At 44.8% G+C, this 15,155-nt stretch overlaps 1 protein-coding gene across 1 annotated transcript; it reads right to left on the bottom strand.

Annotated features, from left to right (window-relative positions):
- Positions 1-10,789: 10,789 nt before the first annotated feature.
- Positions 10,790-14,559, bottom strand: COX20 (cytochrome c oxidase assembly factor COX20). The gene is made up of 4 exons (XM_069852406.1): positions 14,402-14,559; positions 12,407-12,521; positions 12,204-12,267; positions 10,790-11,614 (listed from the first exon to the last, which is right to left on the bottom strand). Exons 1-4 carry the CDS (start codon positions 14,432-14,434, stop codon positions 11,473-11,475), a joined length of 354 nt encoding a protein of 117 aa, XP_069708507.1. The 5' UTR covers positions 14,435-14,559; the 3' UTR covers positions 10,790-11,472.
- Between the last annotated feature and the right edge of the window lie 596 nt (positions 14,560-15,155).

The following is a 15,155-nucleotide window of genomic DNA, read 5'->3' as shown; positions in this document are numbered from 1 at the left end:
TGAAATACTTGTGTTTCTTTAAGACTAAACTGGTGGTTGCTCTGTTAGAGATTTATCACATGTATAATCTCACAATTTAACATGGTTATATGTATAGGGCAAAAGTCTTTTGAGTTGCACTTGCATCATGTAAATCCACTTAACCTATTTATTGTAAAATAGACCTTAGGGGAGAGAAGCTGGAGAAGAAACTGGACAGGTAATAGGACAGGAGAATGGTTATGGAGGATGAATCCTGGAGTGGAACAGAGCTTCAATTTGTTTTAACCACTGTTTTGTTAAGATTTATGCTTTTGTACAACTGTAGTGGCAATGTTAGCTAATAGTTTCCTTGCATTTTAATGCCATAAGACAGGGGAGAGATGTAGCTGTTTCAAAGCGGACCCGTGCGGTACATGTGGAAACATGTCACTGCCAGCATCTGGGTGTTGGGATTTGCCTGCCAAGCGCTTTGTGGCAGGGTACAGAACAGCAGAACCAGACCTAGAGCTGGTGTAGCGTGCTTGAAACGTCTCGAATGTTAGCTGATTTCTAATAGTCTTCGGAAGTAACGTTGTGTTGCTCTTCTAGCCTTTATAGCAGATGACATTGCATATTGACATTAAATGTTAACAGCACCACCTCCTTGTTAATATTGCTTTAACTCATCCCTTTACTTTAAATGAGAAAACTGTAAATTGTCTTTAAAGAAACACTATTTCATGGATTAGAAATGTGGGGAATCTAAACCCAAGTTTGTTTTGCGGAAATGGAATTTTCTTTAGACTTGAAAACAAGTTTAGTGTAATTAAAAGTCCATCTCCCTTCTACCCTTCTCGCAAGAACTAACACTTTGTATGGAGTGCTGATCCTTTGCTTATTTTGGTACTCTAGAATTATATAGTCTTTAACTGAAATATAAGAGCCTACACTTCAAATGTGGTTGTAAAGCTTGTATTTTAATTCAAAAGTCTGGGATGGTTTGTTTAAAATTCTTCAATGTGTGGTGTTTAAAGAAAGGAAAAAAAAAAAAAAATGAGAGGAAATGCTTCACCTGTTTTATGCTTGACAGAGGAGTATCTGTTGATACTAAAACTGCTCCTCCGTGGAAAAAATACTGTTCCAGTAAGTTCTGCACTACCCTTATTTGGAGATAGCCAGTGCAAACATAAGCGCCACTGAGGTAAGTGTAGGCTGGGAAAGGGGGTCCAGAAAGCTAAATGCCTTCCCCACACTTCATCCCAGTAGCTGGCATGAGGCTGTATATGTTTGTTCAGCCTGGGTCCACCCCAGAGGAGAGGCACTCTCTCAATTTATCTTAGCTCTGGTTGTTCCTAGAGGAAGGATTTACTTTGCCATGTGAAAATGGCTTGTATAGAAAAGCAATAACCTAAGGAGTCGCCAGTCAAGAAAAACCGTGCAGTATGTGTTTAAGAAAAGCACCAAAACTCCTAGCTGGTGGCTGCAGAACTGAGAGGAGAGCCTAGCTGTATGTTACTGCCATGAGAAGGCTGAGCTATCTGCCATGAGTAACCTCACAGTTCCTCTGGACTTGTATATGTGAGAAGTGCCTGAATGGCAGCAGCAGAGTGCTGCTGCTGCTGCTGCTGGTGGTGCAGACAAGGACCATAAAACCTGGGGTTTGGGTTCGTGTTGGGTGTTTTCTAAGGGCAAACCCACCGACTTTGCTGTTTTCTAATTGAGAGGGAGCTTCCTAATGGAGGACAAAGCTGAAGAGCCTTGGGCCTGGTTCAGTAGCAGTAGTAACGTCTGCAGCTATTGGTAGCAGCAGCTGTACAGAGTGTAAATGGAGGTGCCTCCCTGGCACTGGGGTGTTGGCAAGGGGCTGGGTCCCGGGCACACGGAGAGTAAATAGACTTTGTAGACCAAACTCTTCCCTGTGGGACACTGGGGCCTGGCTTTTGTCCTGGGGTGCCTGACATGATCCCTGTCCTCAAATCCTGGCTCTGGGGCAAGAGCTGGCTGCTCAGCAGGGGGAGTGCTCAGCAGTGCTGTCATGTCCCAGCCCACTCTAAGTGGCACCTGCACACCAGGTCCCATTAATGTCTCTTGCAGAATAATTCTTCATCAGTAAAGTCATTTTTAGAAATTCTGCCCAATTTTTCTGATAGTGGAATGGATCAAACCTGTGCTCTGGCACTGCCACATGCTGTCCATGCTGCTTGCTTAAAGAAAATATTCTTCATGATGTAATCCACTAGGGTTTTGGGGTTGTTTTGTTTCTAATCTCTTACAACACTCTTGAGCAAGGCTTTTAATAGATGATGAAGTAATCTTTTAAGATTCAGACGTTTCCTTGCTCGTGACCTTTTGGAAAACTAGGCCATTGCTTTCTAAAGTGCAACCTCAGATTCAGCCACAAGAAATCCTGATGAAAGAGGTGAGGTACTTTAATGCTTCTGCAGATGTTTAGCTGCCAGGGGCTGGACTCTCCCAAGCGGGCATAGACTGCAGCTGTGAACTAGTGAGTAAGTTCAGCCCGACCCGTCTCAGCCTGAAATGCTCTGGAGGATGGGGAGAGCCCCAGGATGTCGGAAGAAGCTGCTGAGAACAGAGTGGAAATTAATCATCTTTGCAATTGATCATCTTTGCAATTCTGGTGGTAACCAGCTGCAGTGAAGTTATAGCAGTGCCTCTCCCTCATGCAGAATTCGCCTCCAGGACAAAGCCACCCCACGCAGGTGGAGGGAGCAGGGAGGCCTCTCTGTATTTTAACAGAATAGCCGTTAGTTTTGTGCAGGTTTCCTCTTTCCTTTCAGTCACCAAGGTGCAAGCTGTCTCCCAGAGCAGGGCCTCTCTGCAGCTACCTTTCCTAGGGAACTGGCTGAAATTGGGACTTGGCTGCTAATCTGGATGTGGCTTTTGCCTCAGTTTGTCCTTCTGCCAGCACTGGGAGTGGCAGGAAGACTCAGGAGTGAATCAGTTGCTGCATAAACTCAGCTGTAGCTTAAAAAAAGATGCTGAATACATTGTCAGCATCGTAAACAAAGGCAAGTGTAAAAAGAAACCTTGTAATTACTCATGCTGGTGAATCGATAGACAAGTGTTACTTCAGAGCAAGTTTTTTGTTCAGTTGTTCAGCTTAGTAGGCAATCTCCAACTTGCAGAGTAATTTTGGTCCTAAAAGTTACTGAAATCAAAACTATGGGTAAGACAATTCAGCCGATTTTTCCCACTAACTTCTGCATGCTCAGAAAAAAATTACCACTTGGCAGCAGAAAGCTGATGCAATTTACACGAAATAATGACGCGGGGCGGGGCAGGGGGTGCTCTGCTGCCTTAGCATGCAGGGATTGAACTGGCACATTTTTTTCCTCAGTGTAAATTCTCCCTCAGCTGAGGTCAGACAGCTGCTTACTGGGACACTTCAGCAAACTAACGTGGCGTAACAATGGAAATAGGTGTTTTCTGGTCTGAGTGTGGCCCTCAGTTATGTCACATCAGCCTCTGTTAACTCACCTGCCACTCTGCGCTCCCGAGATTTCCCACCATGTCCTGACAAAAACTTGTTTGGCTCAGCCGTGGGCTGGGCTGTGCTGGCAAGCGGCGCTGGTGGAGGTCTGGAATGGTGCAGATGCCCAGGAGAGCTGGAAAATGTTTGCAAAGGGAAAGATGTGGGGAAAGGCTCTCCTCTTTGGTCCCTGCTGAACTTTCAGCTCTGTGGGGCTGTTGAGCATGGAGATAAGATAAGCCCTTGTATTATAAAAGGACTTTTGTCTTTGTGGTAAGAAGTTACTAAGAGAAGTATGCCCTGTATTAGTATTCTTACTAAGAGGGAGGAGGAAATGAGGAAGCCTTGTTGGAGGGGGTTACCATAGCATCTTTACTGAAAGAAATTACATTTGGGGTGAGCGGAACAGGCTGCCCAGGGAGGTGGTTGACTCACCTTCCCTGGGGGTGTTTAGGGGACGGGTGGATGAGGTGCTGAGGGACACGGTTTAGTGATTGATGTGAATGGTTGGACTCGACGATCTGGTGGGTCTCTTCCAACCTGGTGATTGTATGATTCTATGAAACAGCATTTGGGAGTAGCTGAGCTAGCAGAGGTGAGCACACTCACCCCATTGCGTGCAGGTCGTGAGCAGCGGAGCTACGTGCCTGAAGCCTGGCAGCTCCGCATGGCACACGCTTTCCCTGCTCCCTGCTGGAGCACCTGGGGTGCTGTGGGGCCGCCAGCCCAGGAGCCCCACAGAGCAAAATGGGATGATACTGGGTGGGTGGTCCTCTGCGCAGCACTGGGCTTTTACTGCCTCAGGTTTTTGCCACTTCTCCATCTCCCAGTAGGTTGCAGAATCGCATAAATGTTGTTCACAAAGCCCTCTGGAGATGTGGCCCAGCCTCCTGCCTGCTGCAGAGCTGGCACTAGAACTTGAATCAGCTGGGTCTTCGTCTAGCTGAAGCTTGAAAACCTTCAGGGATGGAAATGACATGACATCTCTGGGCAACTTATTTCAGTGCAACAGTTTGTCCTGTTGCCTAGTTGGAAGCTCCCAAACTAAAGTTTGTGACCACTGCCCCTGCCACATCATCTGCACCTATCGAGAGGTGTTTGGCTCCATCTTTGTAACTGTACTGCAGATAATACTAGGCAGTCCTAAGGTCACCTCACAGCCTGCTCCTCCTTGGGTTAAGTCCAGCTCCTTCCACTGTTTTTCCAGAAAGCATGAACTTGAGCTCCCTGAACACCTTGGGAGCCCTTCGCTGGAGATGCTACAGGTTTTTGACTTCCTTGTTGACTGAGAGGCCCAAAGCTGAACAGCAATATTGGACACGCTGCCTCAGCAGTGTCACACCAGGGGAAAAGCGTGTCCCTTGATTTGTTTGCCACATACTTCCTGATGGAGCCCAGACTGTGCTTTGCCTTCTTTGCAATGAGAACACTCTCTTGGCCCCTGTTCAACTTGGCATCCACTGCAAGTCCCAGTCTTTTCATTAGGGTGGCTATTCAGCTAGCTGGTTCCCAGCCTCTTCTGTGGTTCCCAGCCTCTTCTGTACACTCTACTGTGCAAGCAACTACCCTGTATTATTCTTATTCTTACTACTACTACTACTTTTTAAAAGATTATTTATTAACCTGTTAAATAGTAATCCAAATATCTCAAAAATAATTAAGACATAAATTACTGGTGCAAGTTAAATGTCCTGTGTATTCTCCTCATTTGCTCTGAGAGACCTCGGAGAAAGCAGCTGTGATAGTGCAATAAGAACTATTCCAGTACTTGCATATCAAGGAACGCACCACTTACATGTCACAGAATGCATTTGGTTTCTACACCTAAGACATTCCTTCAGTCACACTTTGTGTGTGAACTTGCGTGCCCCTTTCCTGCAGAGAGAAGGGAGGTGTCTCCTGCGTGGTGCAGGGGCAACCAAGAGTCCCACCAGCACTGACCAGGTGGCTCCTATACGCGTCTGCAGTAGGAGCTGCTTTCTCTGGAAGAAAGGAAGATGTGGAAGGAGTCGCTGTGATCCAGTGCTCTGGTCCACAGGGCAGTGTGTTAAGCACAGCTCTGTTTGGTGTTGAGGACACTCTGTGGCCTGCTCAGCGGTGGAGAAGAAGGTGGAGGCCAGGAGATGCTTCCAAACAACCAACACCTCCCAGGCAGCTGCCAGACGCTCTGGGGTGGGGGCTGCTGCTACTGCTTCCGCAGTCACCTTGGCACAGCCCCGAGATATTTATGTGCCTCCTTGGCTTGGCAGCTGACCAGTCCTTTTTTATTTTTTTTCCTTTAAGGAAACACCCATGGAAGGGAAATGAGAGACTCCAGAGATTTCTTTCAGCAGATCCTAGCACAGAAAACAAGAGAAGTTTTCAGGAATAAGCTTGCTTTTACACTTACTGCCGTGAAAGGTGTATTATCCAGCAAGTGCTAAGTATCCTTCTCTAGTTCCAGACCAAACCAGTGAGAAATTACACTGCTGAAAGCAATCAGAAAGGTTGGTGGGGGAAGGGAAGCAGTTGGAGGGGACTTTGTGAGACTTAGGAAGAAAGCACTGAGCTCTTTTTACCCACCCAGGGGGCTGAGTAAGTGGTTAGTTGGTTTTTGGATACTATAAGCTAAGAAACTGAGTCGAGCAAGTTCTGTCACAGTCTCCCAATGCTGCCTCCGGCTGCTCCTTGAGGGCTTTGGATGAATGCATAATAAACACTGCATGTGATAATTGCTGGTAGTTCCAGATTTCTTTGGGAGGCCTGAACAGAGTATCATCCCCTCTGTTTTGAGGAACAGGCGTTGGAATTTTTTTTTTTTTTTTTTTTTGCTCTGTATTGGCTCTATTAAGAATTTCTGCAACAGCCGTTTACAGTAACATCTGCCCAATAATAAATGAACTATTAGCTTTACACCTTCAGCGATGTTGCTACTATCTCATCCAGGGCTGGAATGTTTCCTGACAGGGAAGGGGATGTTCGCTTCTCTTTAATGGCCAAAGTAACATATCCCAAATGTTCTGCTAATGGGGATCGTGGGCACTCTGACTGCAAATTTGCTTGGAAGAAGGAGCCACGGGCAAATGGGGTGGGTGGGTCCCTCATCCTGTTTCTGCAGCATCTGTACAGTGTCACAGTGAGGAGGTGGTGGAGAAAGGTCTTTCTCACTGGCTGTGACCCCCTGGCAAAGGTCACGGTGGTCAGGACTCTTGACTTGGATGATGGAAGGCATGAGTACCAGCCAGAGTTGTAAAGCTTGTAGGTGAGCTCCAAAACCTTGTCATGCACATACAAGCAGGCCCGAAAGCCAAAACATCTTATGAATAAATGAACACCGTGATCCCTGGAATTGACCACAAGCTATTGGACATCAATAAGAGAGATGAGGATCAGTTGTCTGGGGAGAAGCCACGTTGGCTGAGAGCACACCTGCTGCTCTTTGGAACAGCATTTGCCAAAGTAAACAGAGCTTAGAGAATAAGCAAAGCGTGCGTTTCATTCTCTTCAGAGCATGAAGACAGGGAGGGGGAATGTTTAGTTCCGTTAAATACACCACCACATAAACACACAGGCTGGATATTTTTGGAGCTGTGGCCAGTCTGTAGAGAAGGAGCCCTGCTGTGGTAATTGTCTGCTCCCACTGAACAGCTTATGTACTGCCAGCGGGCTCCCGGCATGTTCAGGGGAGCGGAGGGCCATGATGCAGTCTTGCTCATGGTAGATGACAGAAGCTGGAAGGATTAAAATATCCTCCTTGGAACAAATTGCTCTTAATCTTTAAAACAAGCAGATATAGAGATGCTTTGACCTATCCCTGCAGGAACAAGTGGTCTCAGTGATGGACGGCTCTCATGCAAACCATAAGCCCATGCAGAAAAAAAGCTCAGAGAGCGCATGACAACATGGGGGCTTACGAACAGAATTAGTCAGGGGAGCCATGACGTCTGTGTTTCACTCACGTTGCCTCATCCAAGGCTTTACCTTCTCTTTCCTTCTTTCCATCAGTCTCCTCCCCCACCCCCATCTAAGAGTTTAGCAGCCACACTTGCTTAGTGTAATATTTTCATTTTAAGGGTACGAAGGATATATGTTCCGAGGCCTTGAGTCACAATAACTGAAGCACGCTTCCACTTCTGACATTTAATTAGTTCTCAGTTCTTCAAATTAAAAAAAATACCATCAAAAGATCATCGTCCTGATCATATGGACATACTGTAAAGACTTTGTTTTGATCAGTTTTTCAAGGCAATAACATATTTCTTTCAAACTTCAAGTGGAGCAAGCCGAATGACTTTCACTGGTAACCACTGAGCTCCTGAGCTAAAAGCCTGGATCGAGGAATAGGAGAAATACAGGAATTAGTCTACTAAGCTGGAGAAAATCTTTCATTTGGGAGCTCATTACAACTGAGTTCACACAGTGCTTCATTGTTACTGGGGTTGCTGGCACAAGAAATAACAAGTGAACTTTCCCCCTCTCTCCCTAAAAATCACCCTACCGAAAGCCAGACTCATTTGTTAATGGTAGGAGGTGACCTTTCCTTTACAGCACTCAAGGACTTGGGGTGGGTGGTTACACGAAGAGAATAGCTTGGAAGCTTGCAAAATGCAGCCAGAGCCAACATCTCCCCCAAGCCCCTGCCTGGGTAAGGATGTAAATGACAAGTTTGGGACGACAGATTTAATTGCCTGTACTGCCAGCTTCAAAAACTCTGGGTCTGGAACCACTGTCGATGGATGAAGCATTACATTTACTTTAGTGAAAGGCACTGCAGAGCAGAGGCGATCCCATCACACATCTCCCTAATAACGAAGCTGGCAATTAACCTTAGATTGGTGCATTTCAGCCTGTTGCCTTGACAGTGGCTTTTCTTCCAGAGAGGCCTGGAGGAGACGCACAGCGTGGCACTCCGGGCACTGCCAGCAGCCCCGAGTGCGTGTCCTGCTGGAAAGGGCTGACAAATGCTTTTTGTCCCAAGAGTATCACTGCAGGGGGGAGTGGCCAGAGCAAGGTGTGGGGGAGCAAAAGGGGCGACAGACCCATCTATTTTGGTGGTGTTATAAGGTTGCTTTAAGAGAGGATTTTACCGACTTAAGGGATAAAAAACTGTGTGCGCCTCACCCTTCGGTGACCAAGTAATAACAGTAAATAAAGTGGCCATACTTTATTCTCTCCATTTTAAGCCCCAGACAGAAGGCTGAAAACCAAGGATCTCCAAAATTATTATTTCTCTTCCCTTCTAGGAACTGCTAAGTTTTAATTTGAGGAGTATTTTGAACCTTGATAAAGCAAGAACTATCACATCTGTCATTAGCAGCAATGCTTAAAATAAAGATATCAAGTCCGATACCAGAACACAAATGCATGCTACGTGTTTCTACCAAGAGCTTAGATTAAAAAAATCAGCATTGAAAGGGATATGGCTTACTAATTTTAAAAAGTTAGGAAATTGTTCTCAAGTTTTAAAATTGCTTTTTCTGAGTTCCTGCAATTCTTTCTTGTGAATGTAACCTAACTTACAACACATAGCTTTCAGATTTTTGGATTTTATCCATTCCCTCACCCTTTCAACAGGGGTTTGGAACCCATCAGTCACTTCCAATCCAGCTCCCATAACTGCTGCAGAAACAGCTGTAGCCAGCGCTTCGAGGAATTACTATGCCAGACTTTTTCCCCCTGAATGTTTAACCACGAGCATTCTTCCCTCTGCCACAGCAGAGCCTCCCCTTTCACTCCAAGTCCTGCTCACAGCCTCCTTGTTTTATGCCACCCCACCCCCACCCCCCAGCCCCAATTCAGAAAAAGCTCTAAGTTTGGGTTAACTCAATTCCACTTCAACTTTTACTGGAAAATGAAGCTCAAATGCATTGGCCAGACTGCCTGCACATTGACTCTTTCCCCATTTTCCTGTTAACATCTGGCATACTCATTTTACATTTTGCACAGTGAGGCAGGAGTATTGGATTGGTTACCTACGCAATGTGGACACATCTAGAATTTCAGCTATTGTCCAGAACTGCTAACACTGTAGCTAAGCTGCTACTGAGCCAATACCCTTAAATGCAGTAGCTTAAACCAACACAGATTAACACTGGAGAAGATCTAATGCTGCAATTTTTCCGCAGACTTTTTAATTTACTCAGGATCACAATGCTACTGCTTTTTTTCTCGCTGTAGTCACAGCACTTGTGCATTTTGAAGGATGCCATTAGGTGCATGCTAACTTCTTTCCTATCAGTACAAAAGAGCATTCTTCCCTTCTTTCTCTACAAATGCCCTTTGCCAAAGAGTAAATTTTCATCTGCACGCTTTTGTTTCCCAATTCCCCAGCTGAACTGTGACCTCACAGCCAAAAGACCCCCTGCTTCAGTTGCAGCTCCTTGCCTTAGGTCAGATAGGAAAGAACTCAGCCATGTATTAAAATAGGATATGCTAAGTCCATGCTCATAGCTCGCTCAGTTTCCCACTGCCGCTCCAAGACCTTTACACGAGGCAACACCTACCCCATCCAAAGGGAAGGAGCCTCCCTCCCCCTCTGCACAGAACAGGGGAAACATTTTCCTTTTACGAATTCAGAGTTAGCTACCAGTTAACTTCCGAGTTTAGATGTTGCAGTGAGGACAGTGTGTTTCACTGTGCTAACTCAAGTTTTCTGGAGACTCTTTTATGTAAAAATTTATTGTTTCCTCGAGAAAGAACAGGAGGAATACAGGAAGAAAAAGAAACAAGAGTCTACAGGTTTGTTTTCTTCTCCTAAGATGCCAATCCGCAGAGAGTAAAAGTTTAATTAAATGTGTGTAAGTGGCATGTTTGTTTTGTGCTTTCAGGTCTACTTCCAAATTAAATAAGTAGAGCAATGCTGGTGTTTACATCTGGATTCCAAACCTCCTCACATCTACCTGAGTTACTGACAGATAGCAAACTCTCTGACTCAGCATTGGCTGGAGGGAAGAGACTATTTTTGCTCAGTGAACACCTTTAGACCAAAAAGTGCTTACAGCATGATACACTATAAGTAATTTTGTGAAAAAAAAGTAAAAACGTTGTGTCCCTGGTGTGCACAGACGCACGCAATGAATATTGTGCCACCACTCCTCTTTTTACCAATATGCAATTAGATCCAACGTCATATTCCCAATAAGATGGTTTCCTTGAAATTATATTCTGATATTTAACTGAAAATGTACAACAAAATATACAAGTAGAACAGGCCTTTTTTGAAAAAAAACCCAACTACTAACTATTGCTGCTTACAAATAATGTAAATTATTATTCCACCAATTGTTAAGTATTTTTCTTAAATAGAAGAGCTAGATTTTTAATCAAGTAAAAAGGTCAGCTACTTAACACAGCTTAGACTACTTCTGAAGTGTGATTTTATTCTTAGTTTTACAAACAGAACAAAAAGGGAAATCACAGAATCCCAAGGTTGGAAAAGACCTCCAGGATCATCAAGTCCAACCATTAAATCCTTCAGCTTCACAGTGTATGTAAATCACCTGAAGATATTCTGCAGCTTTAACCTTGCAAGGGCTACTGATAGCCCCCCACCTTGCACAAGCAAAGCCTTCACTTACTGTTTAAATATTCCCGTTTCACAGATGGCACAATTAACAGTGGCACCAAAGGATACATTTACTCTGACAACAGCTGATGAAAGTACTTTCCTCTATTTAAATGAAATGTAATTACAGCTCTGCTGAAACAAACCATTCTGTTTATAAAGGAAGTTAAAGTAGTCCCAAAACACTGCCATTAATCCTCCAAGAACCTAAAACAGAACACATCAGTCCCCAGATATTTAACAGGAGCTCATTCCTAACTGTGCACATGGTCATATACACACACACATACACATATGAAACAAAGAAAGGCTTGTATTCCAAGTCAATAGATTCGTTATTAATTTCTTGCTTGGATTTGCTAGGAAAACCAGCACGATTTGTCTGTGTTGGGCACCTCACACATTTACAGGGAAGACTGCCATTTTTTAACCACCTTCTCCCAAAGCTGTATTAGACCACAGATTCCTCTACAGCACACTATGAATCACTCCTTTCACTGCTGGTTTGTTTTCTTTCTGGATCAAGAGCACTGCCTTCAAATAAAAGTTTGTTTCTCATTCCTTCTTTAATCATTCTCTGCCGGATCCTTTGCTGGGCCAGATTGTACCTGCAGTAAAACCTAGAGGAGGGGACGAAAAGAAAACAGGATTTGCTTCATATGAGTGATGGTACCAAATCAGAGCTACTCAGGCAGCTGAAAAGTTGAAACCACATATAATAATGCTAGTAAAATTCATTATGAAATGATGCATAATGAAAATAACAGGGTAATTGCTATTTCTATAAGGCAAACATTATGCAGCCACTGTGGAGCAGGGTATACAAGTCCACTGGAAAAATGCTAATTTCAATGATTTGGATCTTAATCTCATCACCATTTAGTACGCTGCCTTTATAATGAGGACAGAAGGATGGAATATGTGAAGGAGAAAAGAAACAATTAAGAAAGACAGAAATATCTGGGTGGTTTGATCTCTTAGGATTCAAGAAATTAAAAGAAAAAAAACCTGCTATTTTTAACATAAAAATTCAAAGACATTGAAATCTTCCTTTAAAATAAAGTTATATTTCAGGGAGAAGGAAGAGGACAGTTTGCTAGGCAAGTTTTTTTATGGAGTTTCAAAAACAGTGCAAAAGGTCACATGGGGATCACGTTGTACAAAGCAGCCAGCATAGCTCTGTCAAAATTCAAGAAGCGCCTTACATACCAGTATCCTAACATTGTGCAAATAAAGCCGCCGAATGCAAAGTCACAAGATCTTCTAACTCTACCTGAAAGAAAAACAAAAATCCTCAAAAAAATCAGAGAGAAAACCTTGGATGACTTCCCATTATTAATTAAACCTAAGAGCAAACAGGCACTAATTTTTCCTTGCAAACAAATACAAAAAACCCAGGAGTAAGTACTTACTAGTTGCTAAAAAATGTCCGAGACCAATAACTAAAGACCCCACAGAGCCATAGAGCACCGATTCTCGTGCACACGGCACACGTTGAACATCAAGAAATCCAAAGAGTTTAAAGGACTGTAAGAAAAAAAAAAATCACATCATAAATTTTAAATTATAAATGAATATTATAAAAGAACCATTTCACTTTTTCTCTTACATTACCCCAAAAAAGATGGGAGAAAACCCTTAAAAAATTAGGATCTTTGTTAAAAACCAACATGTATCCCAACAGGTAAGTTTACAATCCATTATGCTACTAGTTATGCCACACAGTTTTTATTTTGGAAAAGGTAAATATGCTTAAAAAAGTGAAATTACTGGAGAATGTGCACATAGTAGAGAACCTTACAGAGAACATTGAATAAAAAAAATTGTAAACCAGTAATTTTTAACTTAATCCTATGCATAGGCAAGGGCTGTGCACAGAAATTCGTCTTTACACACAGGTTTTTATATGAACCTACTGGTAAGAATTATTCAAATTATTTCATACCTTGCCTCACATTTATAACCTGCTCTAGGGTATATCTATCAGTTTTCTGTTTAATTTTCAAATGCTAATGACATGTGGCATTGATAAACCCAACTGTGAACTCACAAAAATGTTTTTCATTTCAGAGATGCCTATACTGTGTTCCACATAGTCTAAGTCTTCTAGTTTGAATACAACTCATACTCCTGACCTGACAAAAAATCTTGCAAACACACGTTAGCACCACAAGCAGGAGTGAGAAACTACATACAAAAAGGCCTCACAAAGAGATGGATCAGGGTTAAGGTGGATGTGGACGCACCTCAGTAACATCTGCACACCTTTCTGCTGTTCTTTTGTTTGGGGTAGTGTGAGAATCAGTCCTCATTCTACTGTGTTTAAATCCTTAGACTATTACATACTGCATGTGCAACTGTATCAAATAAATTACTGAAAGATGATTTAAAATTAGTTTTAATTTTTTTGTAAAGCTGTTTTACTTGGACAAAGTAGATTTTGAAAACGTGAGTGCTGCAGTCAACCATCTCTGGAGGGCTCACAACCTTGTGAGAGAAGTTGTTGTGAAACACTTCTGACTGCAGCAACAGGCATGGTAAGCATCTGATAACAGCTGGATTCGTATGCAAGTATGGAAATCCCCAGCAATAATTCCATCTACATTCGCTATGGATGAACATTGGCTGTTTCCACATAATCCCTGTGTACAAGTGAGACAAAAAGGATTTGGTCTAATCTCCTAACGAGTAATTTCAAGAACTCTCATATGGAAGAAGTCACTTGATATCCTGCTGTTGTTGACTAAGAAGGTAACCCTGCTGCATCCAGGCAGCATGATGCATCCCTTTAAAATAGTTTTTCACCTGTTGCTGTACTCAAAATTGCTTGTTATGACTCTAACCATCGCTAGCTACTGGCGTTGTGGAGGCTCAAGTGTCATGACAGCGTTTCAACCATAGATAGAAAGCCCCGGGGAGGGGGTCTGTGGAAAAACAAAACATAGATCCCCCCACCCCACTCACATGGTACTGTTCCACAACTAATTCCTCAGGAGCAAAACCAGTGGCATTTCACAACTGGTTTGCGACAACCCCCCTGCTTTTGCAGGCACTGATGGGCGTGGGGAGCTGGGTGGAGCCGGGTGGCCGCACACCTCCATCCCCCACCCTCCTCATCTTCGTTCCCCATGCTCCTCTCCTGCTCATTCTTCGTCCCCCATGCTCCTCTCCTGCTCATCTTCGTCCTCCATCCTCTTCTTCCCCCATCACCATCCTCCTCCTCCTCTTCCTCCCCTCATCCTCCTCCTCCTTCTCCTCCCCCCCATCCCCCTCCCCCTTCTCCTCCCCCCCATCCCCCTCCCCCCATTACCATCCTCTTCCTCTCCCCCCCGCCGCCATCACCATCCTCCTCTCCTCCCCGTTCTCCTCTCCTCTTCGTCCTCCCCCCACCCCCACTCCGCCATTACCTTCCTCGGCTCAGAGTCGCCCTCGCCCGCCATGATGTGACAGCGCCGCGCACCAACGAGCCCGGGCTATGGCCGCGTAGAGAAGGCACCGCGGGGACGCCGCTCTATCCGCCGCGGCCCGCCCCCCAACTCTATGATCCCCGCTCTGCGGGCGGGGTGGAGGGGGGAAGGGGCGGGCGATCGCGCCGGCGCCATTTTAGGTCCTAGCGCAGAGAGATTCCAGCAAAATCCTTTGTTCAGTGAAATGGGTCACGGCGCGGGGCGCGCGCACGCACGCACGCACGCACGCACGCGCGTGCGCGGGTTAGGGCCGGGGGGGCGGAGGGAGGAGGAGGGCGCGCGGCGCTGGCCTTCAGCCCGCTCCGCCTTCACCCCCCCCGGCCCTTCCCGCGCGCTTCGGGCGCGCGCCCCGCGGCGGTGTCCGCGCTAGGCGAGGAGGGGGGGGGGGTCGGCGGTGGTTTCCCCCTTACACACACGTGTATGAACTTTACCCGAAATCTTACGCGTATTCTATTACTTTCCAAGGTCTAACTTGTTATTATCAGCTTCACATAGTGTTATTATGTGAATAATATATATATAGTGTGTGAATTTATATATGTGGGTGTATATACAATGTGAAAATATCATAGAATCATAGAATAACCAGGTTGGAAGAGACCCACCGGATCATCGAGTCCAACCATTCCTATCAAGCACTAAACCATGCCCCTTAGCACCTCGTCCACCCATCCCTTAAACACCTCCAGGGAAG

This window comes from Phaenicophaeus curvirostris, chromosome 2 (assembly GCF_032191515.1).
Source record: "Phaenicophaeus curvirostris isolate KB17595 chromosome 2, BPBGC_Pcur_1.0, whole genome shotgun sequence".
Lineage (NCBI taxonomy): Eukaryota > Metazoa > Chordata > Aves > Cuculiformes > Cuculidae > Phaenicophaeus > Phaenicophaeus curvirostris.
This window is presented reverse-complemented; position numbering and strand designations above follow the sequence as displayed.